Below are 20,299 nucleotides of genomic sequence, written 5' to 3' on the forward strand. Positions count from 1 at the left end.
CATGGAGGAACACTCAAAAAATTAAACTGATTTTCACCAGAAAAACAAAAAGAAATGTTAATTGGTAGGGGGGTGGATAAACTTTTTTTGCATACTGTAAGTTTCATAATAGTTCATAAATTTTAGCATAGGAATTCATAATAGATTAAGCAATAAGGCAACTTACTCCAACTGCATCATCACTACTATTAATTTGTTTATTTGTATACTAGCTAATTATATATTACTCAATAATACGACTAATTAGTGTAAATCGGTTGGTTTAATACCGCGCATGTATAGCATTCATCGTCCGCTTTGTTTTTTTTTTATTTTTCATTTCAATTTGACAACTAATCTCTCTTCGTCATCTGTGTGGACGGACTTCTGACATGTAATCCTAGTCGGTACGGGGTGACTCTATGTCCCTGTGCGATCTTGAGGCGTGCGTAGTGACGATCGTTACGCTTCGCTCAACATTCCCCGGCCCATAAAGCTGCTCCAATTCTTCAGCTTTACTCTTACCAAAAATGTCCATCACTGCTAGCTTTGCAACAGGTCTGCGAAGGATTCCCGAAGCCGTCTTGACCTTCGCTTGTCTTATCCGACCATCCTTTCCCGGGATCACTGCAATCACTCTTCCTCGTATCCACCGATTTCTAGCACCTTCATCAACCAACTTCAATGGGTTTCGTGTCTTCGAACCATTTTGTTCTTCGGGTAATCGTCGGTAGATACTCTCGAATCCATCTGCGCCAAAACTGATCGAGCATGTATTGGCATAGCTTCCATCCGCTGCGAAGTGTTTCCCCTTCATCCGTAGGAGCTTTCTCTGTTTGCTTACTCCATCCGAACTATATAAGCAAAATGAAATGGTTCGGCGTAAGCGCTTCCTGGTCTGACGTCTCTAGCGGCATATACGTTAATGGTCTCGAGTTGACCATGGACTCTGCTTCACACAACACGCTTTGGAATACTTCCTCTGATGGTGTTCGTGGATGATTGATGGAGTTCATAGCCGTTTTCACCGCCCTAACCATCCTCTCCCACGCACCGCCCATGTGCGGGGAGGCAGGCGGGATGAAGTTCCACCTGGTGTTACCTTTTGTAAAGCTTTCCGACAACTCCTGATTTATTTCCTGGATCTGTTTCGCTAGCTCTCGCTCTACTCCAACGAAATTTGTACCATTATCGGTGAATATTTGAACTGGAGCTCCACGACGAGCGATGAAGCGCCTTAATGCTAACTTGCACGATTCCGACGAGAGAGATGCTGCGACCTCCAGATGTACAGCTCTAATGGTTAGGCATGTGTAGAGCACGGCCCATCGCTATACCAGACTTCGACCAATCTTGATCAGATAAGGTCCGAAATAATCTACGCCGACCATGGTAAACGGGCGGACAAATGGAGTCACACGTTCCTCCGGGAGTGAAGCCATGCGAGGAACCTCTGGTTGAGCCTTGTATACGCGGCACCATTGACATCGCCTTGCAGCTTTCCTAACTTCTGTGCGCAGGTTCGAGACTTGATACTTCTGCCTGATCTCATTGACCACGGTCTCTCCGTTTCGATGACCATACATCCTGTGGTACCAATCGATCAGTAGCTCGGTGATTGGATGATTCTTTGGCAAGATCACTGGATACTACACGTTGAAGGTAGCATATGGTGAGGCACCTATACGACCACCCATCCGGAGTATACAACAATCGTCGATAAACGGAGAAAGTTTTCTTATCGGACTAGTTTTCTCAACGCTTGCCCAAGTATCACTACTCCTGCCGGATTTCTCCTCAAAGTAGTCATCTAATCTGCGTATGATTCCGCTTGCGCCATTCGCCATAACGCTTGGTCTGCTACTCCCACTTTACCTTCGAATCCACGAAATTTTCCCAAAAAACGGTAGAGGTGCGCCGTAGTACGGTATTAGACGTTCCCATTTCGAGAATCGACTGCAATCGATGAAGCTTGTGCCAACGATTTCCCTATGGACGTGAACTGCCCGCAGTTCTTCAGCAACTTCGATAAAATTTAGATTTCTCCGACTCTCACTGCGACATATTGGCGATACCTTCTAACGTCCGATCTTATCCACGACAGTACTGTATCAGAATCAGTCCAGATGTACCTTTTCTGGATTTTTATCGAATGATTCTCGACAATTGACTTCTTCAATCGACTACCCAGGAATGCTGCTTTCAGTTCTAAACGCGGAACCGATAATGGTTTCAGAGGTGCTACCTTCGTCTTTCACGCAACCAGCGCACATCGTGGTTGTCCACGATCGATTACGCGGAAGTAAGCTACCCAAGCCAAAGCGGATAGACTTGCGTCCACAAATATATGGAGCTCCAATGTTTGGTAACACTGCGTTACATACCCAAGAAAATAGCAACGAGGTACTCGTACCTGGTCCAGGATGCTGAAACTGTTTGCAAAACTGATCCAGCTTTCTTCAACACTCTCCGGAATCACTTCGTCCCATCCGACTCCACATCTCCAAAGATTTCGGATCAATATTTTCCCATGGATGAGAATGTTAGATATTAGACCGAGGGGATCGTAAAAGCTCATAATGAATCGCAGAATCTTCCTCTTCGTTGGCGGTGAATTTCCCGACACGAGACGCTGTAGATCCTCCGGTAACGACAAGCTGAAGAAGAATTCGTCCTCATTTGGTAGCCATGCCATTCCCAGAACTCGTTCAACCTGATTAACCTTATCGTTGCCGAATTCTTTGCTATGAACAACGTTCTGCTCTCCGATACCTTGCAGCACCTTCGATGAGTTCGACAGCCAATTTCTGATTTCGAATCTGGCTTTGGCGTGAACGGTACGACCCTCTACAGCCAGCTTCGTCATTTCCTCTTCGGTGGAATAGCCGAAGTAGTCATCCACATAATGGTTTTCTACTTTCTCATTTAGGTTCTCAATGTATTGCGCTTGACAAGGTGAATACGTGGACCCAAAGGTAGCCGCATTCATAATGAAGATTTCCGGAGCTTCCATAGAAAGCACTGAGCCATGCGGTTCACCCGAATGAAAAATTGGTGATACATCTCCCGCACGTCCCGTTGTCGACATCGAGACAGCACTTTCGGAAGTGGAGTTAGCAGATCCGGACCCTTCAATAGCATTCCGTTGAAGGATACACCGTTTACCTTTGCAGCTGCATCCCAAATTATTCGAATTTTCCCAGGTTTTCGAGGATTGACTACCACCATTCGCGTAGGGTCAGCGTCTTGGATCTCTTTCTGCGACGCCTTGTGAGCGTAGCCTTTCTTCTGGTAATCTTCGATTTGCCCGTCCGAATTTGCTTGCAGCCCAGGGTTCGATTTCAAACTTCGCTGAAGACATGCTAACCTCCTTTCCGCCATAGCGTAGCTAGAAAAAAACGCCGCGTGACATTTGCTGTCCAGGTTAAACATAAAGGTTGAACTTCTCCGTCAATGTTCAATTGATCAGCGATTTCTGCATCCATCAGCGTCAACGATAAACCTTCATCAAGGAAAGCAAAGGTTTCGATCTGTGTCCCCACCCCATACAACGCTACAGGGATGATACGAAATAGTGTGGAGAATTTTACTTGACGATGAACAGAAACAACTGCCGGAGATCTGGCCCCCGAACGCGAGGACTCATGGGATTCCGGGAGACCCGGGTGTAACATTGTATTATGGCCCTTACAACAACCCCCTACGTCACAAACCCGTTTTGACTTGCATGGCCACCTACCGTGTGTTACCAAGCATCGTCCGCAGAGTTGGTGTGTTTGGACTGCTTTCCAACGGTTCCCAAGCGTAAATGACTTAAATTCAACACAGTCCCTGATTCTATGCTTGTTACGTTTACAAAAGTAACATGGTCTAGCTTGACTATCTACCCTCTTACCTACGGGATTTTCTTGCTTACGATAGTCTAGCGAATAATGCGTATTCATATACTCCCTGTCGTTCGATTTTTGTTTCTCAGGCCGGCTCGATCGTTGACCGCCATGCTCACTGAAGTGAGTAACGTCGCTGGCTGTAGAAGCTATGGTGGTCATATATTCGCTGAAGGTACCCAAATCGACGAATCCGATGCGTTTCTTGTACAGCGCCCAATCCAAACGAATATTGGCAGGCAATTTGTCTACTAGCTCACTCAACAACGAGGGGTTCATCAAATGTGCCTGCTGGTTCACTGCTTTCAGGTGTCCGATGAGATTCTACCAGCCAGGAGCGTACAGTTTCCCTCAGGAAAGTAGTCCGCGGCTGGAACCATTACTGCTGCCAGGCTTCCATAATAGTATTCACAATCCAACGCCTGACGTCTAGGAGGGGTACGTTCCTGGTGTTTTTTTTTTTGTTTTTTTTTTATACAGGGGGAATCTGCTTCCAGACACCTGAGAAGATAACTCAGGGTGTGGGGATGGGAGAAGTAGCGCTCCAGACCCACTAAACCTTACCCTGTGCTCTTGGCCCTTGCCCTCCCCGGAACCGCCCGAAAGCATTACATCATGGGAGGAGGCCGGTTGCGCTATGGCACATCACACTAGTGGTGTGTCACAGAAGTGACATTCGCTACTGCACAGTGAGCAGCTGTGCAGGGCCTTCCTCTTATCGTTCGCTGTTAATTGTTCGCCTGAGTTCTAGAGCAGACTGTCCATGGCGGGACAGGACAGATGTGACTGCGTACCAGCTGCGTGTGCTACGACTTGGTCAGAGTCGTCTACACTCTAAGAACCCGGTGTCACTCCTGCCTTTGCATAACAAGGCTGTGTGCAGGGCTTATCGACCTCCTGGGACGAGCTGGATGGGGCTCCAGCATCCTTACTCTGCTGTAGTTCGTTTAGCCGCAATATATCTCCCTTGGGTTCGATAATTAACGTTTCCAGGGCACACCACGAGGAGGCGAACTACTTCATGCCCGTTCCTGGTGTGGTTCCGGGAACACCGCAGTGTCCGGGGAGCCACGTAAAGACGGTTGAAGGGAGGGGGGGGGGCGTACCGTGTAATGGCTTGTATCCAGGGGTGGCTCGGGGCTTCGGCTTCCAGCGCTTGGATAACGTTGTGGGAGTCAGTTAACACGAGGATCGGTTGATCTGCCGGAGGTATTGCTGCGTCCGGAATAGCTGCGGCTTCAGCGGAAAGGACGGAACACTCCTCCGGTAGACTTTGACTCGCTGCAGTGTTCGGTCCTGCCACATCGAGTCCAACTCCAGCCCGGGACCACGATCCGTCCGTAAAGCGATGAACTCCTGGGCACCGACCCGAGAAGCTCTGCAACAGAACGTCCCAAAGCTACCGAGGTTATCTCCGGCTTGGAATCCACTCTTAATCCGCTTATCTATTTTGACGACGTTTGATCGCCAACTCTTGCCAGTGGGAGATTGTCCTGACTATGTTGATGTGGCTATGATAGTTTTCTTTCACCATCCTGAAGTGCTGGTTGAAGCTTAGGGTGCGATCCAGTACTACCCCCAGAACATGCACCGGTTTCTTGAGCGGAATCGGATGATCTTGGATGGTGATCAGTGGTCCTCGAATCACATGGCCCAAGTGACAGATATGGCACCGTACACTCTTCGGCGCGGACAGTTGGAAACCAACCGAAAGCGCCCACCTGCTGACGGCTGAATACCCCGTTCATTGCCACCAGGAATAACGTTACCGCTATGACGGATCCCTGGGGCACTCCAGTTTCCTCGGGGAACGGATCCAAGCGAGTGTTCCCGACAGTCACCTGAAAGGTACGATCAAGGAGGAAATTCCTTACAAAATGTGTGATGTGACCTTCCAGGCACCAGTCAATGAGCTGCCTGATGACACCAGGTGTCCATGTTCTGTTGAACGCCTTTGAAATATCAAGGGAGACTAACTCCGCATGGTAACCGTAGGACGCGCTTCCTTAAGTACTTCCCCGAGGGCTGCAAAGTAAGTGGAGGAGCCGTGTCCTTGCCGGAACGCATGCTGCCGTTCGTCAAGGAGGCCGTTTTACTCCAGGAACTGCCTAAGACGACGATTTACCATTCTCTCCATCACTTTTGCCTGAAGAAGGAAGCTTCTTCACTCGTCGTGTTGTTCTTCAGAATGAGCACAACCAAGCTTTGTTTCCTGAGGTCCGGTTACGAGTCAGTGAGCCATAGATCGTTGAAGAGGGCGAGTAGCCTCGTTTTTCTGAAAAGATATCTGCAAACAAGCACATAAGCGCATCCACATGTTTGTAGTAGCTTCATCATAACTCTAGAGCAACTTGTGAAAAAGGCCTATGTGCCAAATGTAAACAATGCCAAACAGGCAAACCAATAACTGCATCTGGTATATGAAAATTGCGTGAGCGTATTGGCATTCGTGAGCAATAGACGTTTAAAGTTATTGTTTCCATTTGGCACATAGGCCCTATTCGCATTTTGCTAGAGAATTCTGATAATGATGGTTTGGCTGGACGATTTATCTTTAAAATAATTAAATATGACATTTTATCTAGGTTAGCGAACAAAATCAAACTGGTTATAGTTACAGATATAAATTCCCTCTAGAGTTTACAGTTGCTTCACAGCGATATAAATGTGGAAAAGCTCAGGCGTCCACCTCTTAGTTCGTCTTTTTGTCCGCCTAAAATATTCACAAGTATTACAAGCAATCAAGAGTAAATGAACAATCAACAAAGCATCCTATTACACTAGCAACCCCGCAATCTGATGCTATCATAATTTTCAGCAATGTCAGGAATGCTCACGAACCCCCAACATTTGCCAGAAAACTTACTACTAACTCAAGGTATCTTCCAAATAAGCTTCAAAATTGCATTTTTTTTTATCAAATGTTAAATTCAGTCCTCTATATCCGTAATGCGCGCGCGAGGCTCAAACCTTTGTAGACTACTTTTTTAATCTACTTCTATTAAATCAAATATTAAAAATCCATCATCACCATCGTGTCGAACAGAAAAAGTTTTTTGCAGTTCTACAATAATTATTAAAAAGTCGTTATGACAGCTATCCATATAAAATAACCCGTTAGAGATAACTCCGTCAAGATACATAATTTGTCAATTCATAATCAGTGGACAACTGTTCAAAAGACAGGTTTAACGTGTGAAATGCAGTGTATTTTAAATTCTGTAAGTGTTGCTGAACGTTTGATATGCCTAGGCATCGAATTGAAAACATTTATTCCTTTATACTATAATGAATTTTGTGAAGCACAAGTCAAGAAATGTGGTGTTATTATTTCAACCGCGTTCCTAGTATTATATCTATGAAAGTCACTTCCTCTTTCAATTCGATCACACAAATATCGAGCAAACCGTTAATTACTTTAAAAATGAACACCATAGTCAAATATACAATTCTTTGCTTCACCGACAACCATTGTAAGGCGTTTAGCATCAAAGTTGAAGAAGTGAATCGATTACATCTCAAAATCAAACGCATTATTTTATACTGCAAGCGCTGTAATCTCGATATTTGTGTTGCATTGGCCAGAAATAAAATGGAAGGGCAAAAATCTAGATGATTGATTTGTATAGCTATATTTTACTGGAAATAGTTAAATCGTTTTTCAGTCGACATAGAATTCCATACTTCTTGGCAATTTTCTTGATGACATTCATAATCGATTCCGCGAAATTACCATAAATTTATTTTTACTTGTATTCAATTTCAACTGCTTATACTTCAACCATCTACTTAGAGAACGCAAATCTTCATTCAAGTGTAAAACGGCTTCATCTAAATCCTTAGCTGCAATGAATAACACAGTATCTTCTGCAAAAAGAATAATGTCGCAAAATCGTAAAACACGTCGCAAGTCATTAATATATACATAATAAATAACAGGGGCCCTAATACACTTCCCTGGGGCACTCCAAGGTTATTTCCCACGGCACTGGAAACATAATCATTAAAAACAGTCCGTTAAGTTCTGTCAGACAAATAGCTTTCAAACCATTTATATGCAGTACTCGGTATTCCAAAGCGCTTGATTGATCTTAACAATAAGAGCCTAGAAATTATTTCGCAAGCGCGTTTAAGACCAAAAAAAAAACAGCAACAATCGTATCTTTACACTCCAAGCCATTTTTTCCACTTCGATAATACCAAATTAAACGCGGTTTCACAAATTTAAATACTTCAACAGCTGGCCTTTAACAATAATTTCTAAAATTTTCTCTAATGTGTGCAACATGTTGATGGCACAAATCCAGTTTGCAATGATTCATTAAAAAGGTGCAGCAAGATGTGGCCAATGACATGAAAGCAATCTTGAATAACTCTAGCATTAACATTATCTCTTCCAGCCGATTTTCCTTATGAAAAGCAAATAAAATCATCGACCAATTCAATGGATTGATTAATCAATGAAACACTTTCGACAAAATAATCATTAACCTTAGATGCAATTACTTGCTTTGACTGTTCTAATGTGCCATTAAAGGTTATGGACTGCGGTTTGCAATTACTAGGTTTTTATAAAGATTTCAAAATTTTCCATAACTCTTTGTTGTTGTTTTGATGCTGATCAATCTTTCTTTGAACATATTCACAACGAGTTTTCTTTTTCGATTATGAATACTTATTACTATTATGATTGTCATTATTTTACCTACAAACCTTTTTGTACCATTTGTCCCTTTTCTGTTTAAGACGCAAAAGATTCAAATTGTACCCAGCTGTTCGAGTTTTTCGAAGAAACAAACTTCTTCTCAACTAGTTGATTGTTACACGTTTTCAAAGCGTTATTAAGAACAGCTGTAGATTCATCTAAGTTACCGGCCGCGAATGGAAAACAGCTTGCTTCGAATATTTCCTCCAGCACTTCAATTTTACAAAATTATCGTTATCGTTAACATGGTCCAAGACATTAATCACTAAGGTCTCATGATCGGTTATTTTCAAATCAGTATCCGTAACTGAACAAATGGAATCAAAATGGGAATAAACGTGGTCAATTAAAGTTCTACTGTGCCAGGACATACGCGTACATTCATTTACCGTTTGCTTTAAATTAAAAAAAAAAACTCAGCTAAACGCTTTAAATGATTCGAATTATGGTTATCACGCCAATTAATATTAAAATCACCAGCCAATATATTTAATTTACTAGAATCAAGGTTAGGTTAGGTTAGGTTTTCTTTATTAAGGAGGCCTTGGGCTGGTTCACCTCCGGAGGTCCCAGATGGGAGCTTCCCAGATTACAGAGTTTTTGTATTACAGAGTTTTGTGAAAGGTTTTTCCCGGAGAGAGACCCAGAGGGGGTTCTCGTTTCGGGCAGAAGCTTCCGTCTGTTGCAGTTTGTTGTTATACGGCTTCCTGGAGAGAGTCCTGGGTCATGGCGGTTGTTGGGATGGGTTCTTCGGTCTGGTTGATGGGTAATATCGTTTCTTGATGGCTTTCATTGAGTTCTTAGCGGTGGTCGGTCGTGAAGGTTTCGTTGGTCGGTCTTTTGTTCTGTACTTGGTTGTGGAGTGTCAGGGTTCGTGGCGGTTGTCGGGGGGTTTGTGTGGGTTTTATTTCCCTGGGTGTGGTATGAGGGGTTTCCTGATGGTGTTCCTGAGTCGTGGCAATGGTCAGTGGTATGGTTTAACGACGGTGGTTGTGTGGAGGGTTAGATATTTGTATATAGACCCGCGTCTCTGACGATGCAGATCAGGGCCGCTTCTGCCGACGGGTCGTTTGAGAGGGCGTTCCGGATGCTACCCTGTATCCCGTATGCCTCTCTAGGGCCTTGGAGGAGTGGGCAGTTCATTAAGAGGTGTTCGACGCTGTTGGTGGTGTTGCAGTGATCGCACCTTTTCCTAAAGGGGCCTCTACCCCCCATGTTGTGGGTGGCGAGGGTGTGGCCGGATCGGAGTCGGGAGAGGATCCGTTGGTCTCGCCAGTTGGTTGTGTCCATCCATTTGCTAGTTTCCCCCTTTACCTTCCGAATGAAGAGTTCCCTACGGATAGCCCACTCCTGGGACCAGACTAGAATCAAGGAATGTCTTGAGCCAGTTCTCTAAAATTTCAACAAAACGCTGGTCACTAGAACTGGGAAAATGATACAAAACACCATAATTAAACAGCTTCATGACACGTACAACTGTAATGCCCAAGAACCAGTTGCCATCAATAACTTCGTTGGTACGAAGGTTGAATTGAACTGAATCTTTGACAGAAATGGCAACACCGCCAGTGTGTCTAGAATTTGATAAACAAGCAGCAACAACATATCCAGGAATACTATACTGATCAAAAGCTTCGATGTGAGTTTAAGATAATAAAACTAAAAGAGGACGTTTTCCCTCAACAATCTCACGTAATGCTACGTAGTTTGTTGACAACCCCGCAATATTCAAATACAAAAAATCGAATTGATTCACATTCCTGATCCTGTTTATTTACGACGTAAACTATGTTTTCCTAATAAACCAAAAATAGCTACATTCTATTTCCATCCCCCCATTGTCATGTCAATGAAATAAATACTGCACGACAGATCATCACCTTCTCAAGGCAGATCATTTCTCACTCGAAAAATGAATCACATATGTTACTAAGCGCTGTCTTTCTACCATCGCCCAGTGCTGAATGGTGAATATGCGTCGCCACAATGAATTAAACGACTTTTTCAACTGCCAACAATTACAATAAACTTCATTTGCCATAGATGTGTTTATAGCTTGATTCTACACGAGCAATGAATAAGTCATTAAAACTAAAGTATTTTTATACAGTCACAGACAGATGACTACACTGAAATGCATTAATCATAATAATTCAACGGTTGTAGAAAAGCTTTTCCAAACGGTTGTTATTCACACCTACACACTTTATGAGGTGGCATTTTTTTTTCTGTTGATTACAATCACTCGAGCAATCGTTTGTCGGCTTTTTTCCACAAGTCGAAGATAGACGAATGGCCTTGCTATTATCATCGCTATCGGCGAAACTTCGTCAGTTTTTCCGAACAAGTGCTCTTAACGCCCTCTCAGCAGGTTTTTTTTTAGTTCAAATCCCTACGCTGCTGTTTAACTCATTAAGTGATAAGGTGTAGGGATGTTCAAAACTCACGTGGATTAGTATATGCAATTGGATATCTTTTTATTTTCTTCAATATATCAATTTATCAGAATGATGATAATTACGAAAATAGATTAGTATGAAGCACCCCTACCTACGGGCAAAAAAGTCCGATAAAAAGTGGAAAACAAAAGACTATCACTAAGAGAAAAATTCATCGATCGTTGCATCCACGCTCGCAACGATGACCATATAAACACAAAAAAGAGGCAAAATAGTGCGATCGCGCGCATTTCTCTCCCTTGCTCTGTCCGCACCCGCCATCCATCGGTGATCGTGGAGCATCTCGGCAATCATCGGCGCGACGCGGGAGGCGTGAAAAACTCATTCATGAAGCAGCTTTTTCTATATATATAACATAGACAACCCTCCATGAGTACAGGTATTTCGTTCTCATCCTTCGTCCTCGACAGATCGGTAGTTGCGTTTTTGCGTTTACAGTATAATTAACCGTGTTATCGTTCAAAACTTACAACTGCATCACAATTCCGTACCCGTTCGATCGTGCAGCAAACCGTAACAAACCTCCCGGCTCTCGTGTTTGTTCGTCATTTGTGACATCCAAGAAACGAAGTTATCCAGTGTGTATCCGGTTGATCCCAGAGGCAACCGAAGAAAAACATCAGCAACGAAACAAGTGATCTAGCATAGTGTCCGGAAGTGTTCCCCTAATTGAGTGATCAATCCTAACAAGCCAGTGCTTATCCCCTGGAGGATAATTTCAGTTCAGTGTCTATTCTAATATCAGTGCTCTATATACCGCTTTTGAGGGAAAACGAGTAGTCGTTTTCCTTGTCACAGCCCGTCACCGTTAACGGCCTCAACATTTTCCTCGTCAATTACAACAACAGCAGCAACAGAATGCACGGACGTCCATTGTGGCAGGTTAGTGTAATGACAGATTTGATTGCCAGTTCGTAGCTAGAGACCTGCTCCGGCCTCCGGTTGACCATTTATGGAGCTTTCTGGCCAGCAAACCGATAGGAAGTGATTGAAACTTGATCCGATCGTGTGAAAATGAAGTTGCTACCTAGGGTGCATTCCGTTCATATCTTTTTAGAACACTATTACGAGCCGAGTTACACGTGCTGTTTATTATTCCAGCTTGGAAGTGGTGTCGGTATGATGTGTGGGAAATGTTTGGACGAATTATTGGCGCAATCCGTGCGTGAATCATGTGGTTTGAATTAGAGCGTTTCTGGCGTTTGGCGCCCCCGCCACTTCCCGAATGGTTTGTTTATTTTTGGCTAACGAAGCCGAATGAAATGAAGAGTGTTTCTTATTGAGAGCTTTGTGTATGTGTTTTGGATGCTAATGGGTTACACGGACAATTATACGCCGCAGTTATTCAATTTCGTGTTAATGTGTGAATTATGAAGCATATGGTTTACAGCAACGGGAGAGCCGATGTTCATTTTTCAACTGTTTAGGAAAATTTTATTTGTTTAAAGTGATTAATCTGGGTCACTGAACTCGTTTTAAACATAACACAGCTTGCACGTTGAAAGTATACCTAGTGGAGCGGGTTTCAAACTTTATTTGCTATCGACTCAGTTTGAATGTGTGCTCTAACATGCAATCCAGCATTAATTCTTTCAATGTAGAAAAAATAAGCTAATGAAAACATAATACAATCCATAAATATTGCCCTACTAAAGCATTTTCTTTTATTTTAATAAATTCGTTCACTGGAACTTCCCAATAATATCGAAAATTACGATACTTTATGAAACTAATCTTCGTAAAAAGTGTAAATGTTGGTGCCTGAAGTCCGGAATCTGACTGTGGCAGGTCTCTTTGACACTGAAAAAGGTTCATTTTACTCTAATTTGCTTATTACAACTGACCACTCATATGTAGTAGGTTTATTGCCGCACCATTCGGTGACTTTCCCTATGGAAAGTTAAAGTATATGCATTTTACTGCAGCTACGGAAACGAGCTTTTATGTGAAACGCAATCCAGTGAGGCTGCAAAATCACATCTATTAACATGTAATATGACGCATGCGATAAAGGATCATCAACCCGAAACAGCGAAATAGGTCGGTTTTTCGTGGACGGCCCCAAAGTTCTCTTGTTTGGAGCAATCCAAAAATCTTGACAGTAACGCGTATTCCACTATCAAATATTTTGAAACGAGCATATTTAAAAGGGAGGGTCTAATACATATATTAATAAATCAAATCTCTTAACGTAATCCTTTTGGAAAATCTAGGCTGAGTGATTTCTTTCTAATTTCCAAAGCCTTATATAGCCTTATGAGCGTTTCAATACCATTAAACTATTTCAATGTCATTCGCGTTGCTTTTGGACTCGTATTTGACGTTGCCAGGGCTATCATAGCGTATATACAGCTGTGTTCGATAAAATAGCAGCGAATGCCGATTTTCATACAAAATGGTCAACTTTGACATGATGTAACATTGTTAACTTATAATCAATTGAGCTGAAATGTTCGCCAAAGAATTACAAATATGTTCAATTTTACGATTACAAAATATTAAATTTTTGAAAGCATCGAAGTTTACAAAGTTATCAAAGTTGACCATTTTGTATGGGAATCGGCATGCGCTGCTATTTTATCGAACACAACTGTAAAAGCTGTTTAAGCGATGTTTATGATAATTTTGGCGCCTAATTTTCATCAGAGTAGGCTGCGCGTGGAAAGAATATGACATTCGTTTTTTTTTTCTCGGAGTTGTTTATGTCTATTTGGTTATTAATTCGGTTAACATTTTCGAAGGTGTCCAAGAACGCGATTATCCGTTTCAAAAGGAATCAAACCATCTATGTAGAAGAAGCCTTGCGAGAACTGCATCCCATCCCCAAGGGATACTGGCTGTACGTCATGCTGCTGTACTGACTGTGATTTGCCGCTGACATTCGTTTTCAAAAACGAAGAGGAACCAAGATATTCCATTGTTCGTCGTATTCGCGTCAACAAATTACAAGTTGCTAGTCCTGATACTTGGCTACCTTCACTCGGTCCAGCGTTTTTGATTGGAACTAAAATGCAACAATAGCACGGATGCTTCTATCTTTTATCCCAATCCGGAGGATCACTACATTTGGACACATCAAACTGGTTCTACATAGGACCGGACTAGTTTATGTTGATCCCCATCAAGCGAACCGTTTTTGATTGGAACTAAAATGCAACAATAGCACGGATGCTTCTTGTGGATTCATTTGGACTAGCTTGGTGAGATCGTATCTGATTTTATCTATTTAAACTAAATTTAAATGATTTTCTTAAATTTGACAAATTCTTAATGAAGTTTTCTCCATTAAATTCTCCATTTTTGTGTCTTTGAAATCACCATTGAACGCCAAATGGATTGTCTGCACATTTTTGAGCATGTGGTGGAACATTACTGCAAATCGAATATGTTAAAAGGGTCACAATAGCGATTAGCTGTAACGATGAACAATGCGATGAGCGAGCAATCGGCGATCCTAAAATAGCTAATTGTGACCTTCTGAAAGCAACATCGACAAATTTTATACGTCATACCCAAACTTTATCACCTCTTCTGGCTTCTTACACATAAAAATTATTGTTCGTGCATCATCATTATTCATCACGAAAGATCATCGCAGAACCACCTACATGTCAACCTGCAACGTGGACACCGCCGATCCCCTCGAACATTGATAGGTCGACCGACTCCGACAACCATTGAAGGATGACGTTAACGGCCCTTCGGAAATGGCAACATGGTGGAAAAATAACTTCCGATCACCCCTCGGATATAAAAAGCTCAATTCGTCGTTGGTGTGGTCTCTTGCTTCCTGAACGTCATCGGTGAAAAAAGTAAATAATAAACAGTGAAGAATTTTATTGAAGTGGTAGAGATTTTGAAGAGAATAAAAAGTGAATTGCATGTTTAACTAAGTTAAAGATAATAAAATAGTGATTAATTTAAAAGAAGAAGAAGTGTAAGCGATTTGCACCTGCATCTGGAACCTGAAAAGAAAAGGAAAAAGGGAAACCCTACCTACCTGCGCTCGTGAACTGGTGAATCATCTGCTGCTCGTCTTTGTGCTACCGACAATTATCATTATAGTATCCCATAGTTTCATAATTAGAAAAACTAGCATTTTAGCTGTAATGAGCAATTGCAAGCCTGGTCAAAACATTATATTATGTACTGGGTTGGGAGGGGCAGCCTGAGGGAATCAAAGGATTTGTTGACTGGACGAGGGTTCGTGGATTTGACAGTCCTTTGTCACGTGATTACAGATGGCCATCTGGTCGTTTTATCTTCCAAAGGTCTTCAATGCAGCTGATTCACCCTGCTGCAACAAACCATCAGGCAGAACTTTACAACCGGTAAAGTATCTGCAGACATTGGTAATCCTTGCACTGATGGTGGGTTTCATTCACATCACATCACACCACATTTGGTGCCTAATTTTCATGATTATTGGCCTTTTTGGAATGCGAAGGACAAGTCATATACAGACAGACGATCTTACAAAGGGAGGGGAAAGGGGTTGTAGGATAAATTCAACTCAGTCTCACAATGAGGGGAGGGGGTTTGAAAACTCCTAATTGTTTAACAAATTTATTACGATCCCTACTATAAGCAAAAAAAATAGAGGTATTGTATGGCATCGCTAAAATATAAAGATTTGAATGAAAATATTCAATAGGTCTTATTTTGATACTCACTTTTGATGATTTAATAACATTATGCCCCTAAAATCGTGATTTCCGAGATTTAAAAAAAATGTCATGAAAAAATGGTGAGTTGGTATGGCAGTTCCGAAACTGCTAAATTTTGTAAAAATAGTACCTAGATATTAGTAATTAAATTGATAAGATGCGATGCCTTCTTCAGTGGTGGTTGAGTACATGACACTGAGGAAGTCTACAAGTAGTGGATGAAATACGCGTATCTGCTTAAAGATAAACAATTATAATGGGATTAAAAGGAAATAACTCAAACTACTAAAAAATTGTTTATAAACTTCGCAGGTCCTTTGCGTATCTTGTTAAATGGTACACAGCGTTTTTCTTGAATTGTACACCTTGGAGTCATTCGTCATATTTGTGGCGGAAATCTGGCGCAAATTTGTCGGCTAATACAAATTCAAACTCGCCAGGGACGTCTTCTCGCGCCGTGGCAATTTTTTTTGTTTTCACTATTTTCAAAGTTACACGGACTATCAACGTAACTCACAGATTGAGTCAAAGTGACTGAACATCTATTTTTCGTTTAAATGTTTTACTCGCTTTCGTAAAAAGTGGATTTAAGGCTCAATCGCAATGACAGCGGAAGCGAAACGGCAGCGACAGCGGAAAAGCCCGATCTGTGTAAGCCTACTTGTCGTATTTAAAACTAGTTAGAACCATATCGGCTTCGGTTAGGCATCTTGATGTCATTAGTGACAACTGTCAAACTTCCGTTTCCGTTCCGGTTCCGCCCTTATTGCGTTTGAGCATTTACTCACAGCTGTATTTATGATGATGATGGTCCAAAAACAGTTTGGGTGAATCCGTGGGCAACATCGCCCACGTTCAGCCACGGGATAAATTAGAATCTCCTTCCATCAACAGGATAATATAAACGATAAAAAAAACAGGCCATCCAACAGAAGGATGTCCCAAAGAGTGGGGAAATGAGCCCGTCTTCTTCGAAATTTTATAAAAACAGGGAGTTGCCATTTCCACTCTCCCCATCGATTTCGCTTCAATCGAGTTGCCTGGTGGACCCGCCCGTACCCAGCATTTAATGTTTCATATAATAGTGGAATGAAAGTTAAGAGAAAAATAAAGGAAAGATCTCACCCGGAATGTTGCAAAGCAATCCATGACATCACAATGATTTCGAAGAGCTCCCATAGATAGGGGAAATGTATGTAATGTCGGCCTAAATGTCCCTAATTTGGGCCCATACATAAATTAAGCAATCGTCAAAATTTTAAATATCGACCAAAAATATCCATTAGTACCGTCTCAATGATGAACGCGATACATACAATTGATAAATAGCAGATTTTTAGCGATGGGTCCAATGTTAGATCCATAAGCCAACATTAGAGCCATTTCCCCTATGATGCCGCTAGTTCTTTAACCGGTGTTAAAAACAGCTCACTCGGCGTTCCTTCGTCACACAGCAGCGGAAACTCCCTAACAACCACTAAACAAACACTAGCTGCTCCGACTAGCGGGAGCTCAGCAGAAAAAAGGACTGTGACCATTTTCCCTTCCAAATTCATCACGGCACAACGGATTCCGTTCACCAGTACACAGTTTGGAAGACGCACCATCAGCCCCTCACGGGCAGAATCAACTCGCGACCAACGCCTAAATCAGAATCGATAAGCCTACACGGAGAAAAAATATTACCTAAAATTTGACTTCTTTTTGCTTAATTTTGAGTAGAGCCTCGCACTTGCACTCCTTCTTCACTTGAATCTTGGGTTTTTAATTACGTACACCCAACCCAATGTAAGATTTGCTTTCAATAATGCGGGATTCAGGATGTTAGTGGAGACCACATGTACGAAGGATGAGATTTATCGAACTGCGGTTCAATTCAAGAAAATGAAGAAACGAAAATGTGGAGCGTGGGGTTTTTAATCTCATTTGCGTCCTACTTAGCTCAACCCGCACTTAACCTCTCTTTTTTGGTCGAATATGAACCCAAAAAGAGTGATTATACCATAAAGACTTCCTAATTTATTTACCATTCTATACGTACCGTTGAATTTGATAAAGAGTTACACATTATTGAGATATTGTTAAAAATCTAACATGGATTCTTAATTCCAAATTCGTTCTACGTGTTTCAATTCCGTCCTAACGCCATTGATATTTCTAGGTTTTTCTTCGTCCTACACACTTAGATATTTTTGCCGATATTGGCACCACCGAGCAGCTCGGCATTTATTTTTACTGAGAAATCAGCAAAATTTTTGTTTGTTAGCAGAGATCTCGGCAAGTTTTCCACTGAGATCCAGCAAAATAAAATACCGAGCTGCTCGGTGGTGCCCATCTCGGCAAAAAATCTAAGTGTGTACGAAAGAAGGCATAAAAAAATAATTTGATTGGAGCGCTTCTTTTGTTTTGAGAACAATAAGTGTAAATATGCAGACAACGCGCTCGTATTGGCTTAGTTTTGTAACTCATGAGCTAACGCATAGAAAAAAACGTATTGGGGTTTTTGATCTGATTTCCGTCGCACTAAGCACAACCCGCACTTTACCTCTGTTTTCTGCACGGGTTTGAACAAAAAATTGAATATTTCTGTCAAAGATGACTTCTAAATTTATTCACATTTCCATACGTACAGTTAGATTTGATAAAGAGGCACAAATTGTTGAGATATTGTTTAAAATCTAATACTGCTGCTCGATTCTAAATTCGTCCTACGAGTTTCAATTCCGTCCAAACGCATTAAAACGCCATTAGATTTTCTTCGTCCATACGGGTAAACGTAGAAAAAGGAGATTCGCTAGGAGCGCTTCTTTTGTTTTGAGAACATTGAGCGTAAATATTCATACAATGCGCTCTAATAGGATTTATGTTGTAGCTAATGAACTAACGCATAGGAACAAACCTATTATTGATGTTTTCTGCTCGATAGAACGGAAATGGGCGATTACGATGAAGTAGCGTTCTACCCTATATGTGAGTGAAATGAATCAACGATTGCAAACTTCATGCTTCGGAATATCGATAGGCTAAAAGCGAGTAAGAAGTGCTAATTTCCTCTCATACTCGATTTCATATGCTTTTCTGCTGAACGGTAATTGGGGAGAATCGTGGTGTGTATGCGTCCTTCTACAGTGCTATACATAAAATACTTGCTTGTATAGTCGAAAGCGTAGACATAACACGAAATAAAAAGATAAAAAATCAGTACAACGTCTGCAAGGTCACCTTCTTTCATTCGCTACGGTATTCGCTGCGAAGGATGATAAGGAATGGAACTCACATTCAATGTAAAGACTGGAACGCGCGAAAATTGGTTGAAAAAAAAAATCGTTTCTTTCAGTCAAAATTCATATCACAAAAATCTTCTTATTTTTCTTTTGATAGTTCAATTCATATATTTAAAAGAAAAAATGTTCGTTTATTCTTTTGGTTTGCCAAATCCGAACTGCCGTGCCTTCCGCTTAACCCCTTCCATTAAATTTTGCACAGTGGTCTCATCGACCTTATTCGCTGCCGAACGCCAGTTAAATTTAAACTGCTGCTCGTTTTCCATGGATTTATTAGTTTTTTTTAGATTCCGTTTGACCAAGGCCCAATACCGTTCGATAGGGCGGAGTTCTGGGTTGTTGGGAGGGTTGTGGTTTTTGGGTACCACAACCACGTTGTTCGCATCGTACCACTCGATTGCCTTTTTACCATAGTGGTAGCTCACCAAGTCCGGCAAGAACAGCACAGGTCTATTATGTTGCTTAGGAATGGTAGCAGCCGCTTTTCCAGGCACTTCTGGACGTAGATCTCTTGATTGATGGTTCCCGTAGTAATTAATAATGAAATTTTGACACGCTGCTCCTCTTGCTTGGACTTTATGTTGAAAACTGGAGAGCAAACGGTGAAAATGCATCATAGCAACCACTGTATATACACTCAACTTCCAAATGCAGCATTTCAGGTTTTTTATGCATTTTGAACAGAAATACACCAATTTGAAGTTGACCAATTTTTGTGCGTTCCAGACTTTAATAAACGTACAATACAATATGTACAATAGTAAGAATTTTCAACAATAGAACAACAATACAAATATTGTGGAAACATTCAAGTCTAAGGTTATTTTATCGCTGTGAACAAAGTGATTTATTGCAAATACAATAAATTCTATTATATGGTTACAATACATTTCATTGAGCCTCCATGGTTCTTTTTTAACGGGGAATTACAAGACGCAAACAAAATACACAAACTAAATATCCAGGGAACTCCGAGATTTGGGCGTAATTGCTTTTGTAAACAAACACGTCAATCGCCGATTTCTCGCGAATAAAAGCCCAATATCGGGATCAAATTATACCACATGCTAGGTGAAGCATTCCTTTACCTGTTTGTGTTGTTGATTTTCTAGTCTGAGCTTTTATTCGAGAAAAATCGTCAAGTGAAGCGTTTGTTTACAAAAGCAATTACGCCCAAATCTCAAATCACTCCGAATTTATCCGGAGATCATTTGTAAACAAACACGTCTATCGCCGATTTCACGTAAATTGAAACTCAATCTCGCGAACAAACCATACCAAATGATAGAGGAATAATTTCTTTACCTATTTATGCCGT

General features: G+C 41.6%; 1 protein-coding gene across 1 annotated transcript in view; it reads left to right on the top strand.

Moving 5' to 3' along the window:
• Positions 1 to 11,411: 11,411 nt before the first annotated feature.
• Positions 11,412 to 20,299, top strand: part of LOC135711522 (muscle-specific protein 20-like) — a 169,595-nt gene continuing 160,707 nt past the window's right edge. Inside the window, exon 1 of the mRNA XM_065234392.1 lies at positions 11,412 to 11,912. Within this exon, the coding sequence (XP_065090464.1) occupies positions 11,889 to 11,912 (24 nt within the window). The 5' untranslated portion in view covers positions 11,412 to 11,888. The remainder of the gene's footprint in view (positions 11,913 to 20,299) is intronic.

This window comes from Ochlerotatus camptorhynchus, unplaced genomic scaffold, assembly GCF_037179485.1.
Source record: "Ochlerotatus camptorhynchus isolate MF236.1 unplaced genomic scaffold, CSIRO-AGI_Acam_v1.1 ptg000433l, whole genome shotgun sequence".
Classification (NCBI taxonomy): Eukaryota; Metazoa; Arthropoda; class Insecta; order Diptera; family Culicidae; genus Ochlerotatus; species Ochlerotatus camptorhynchus.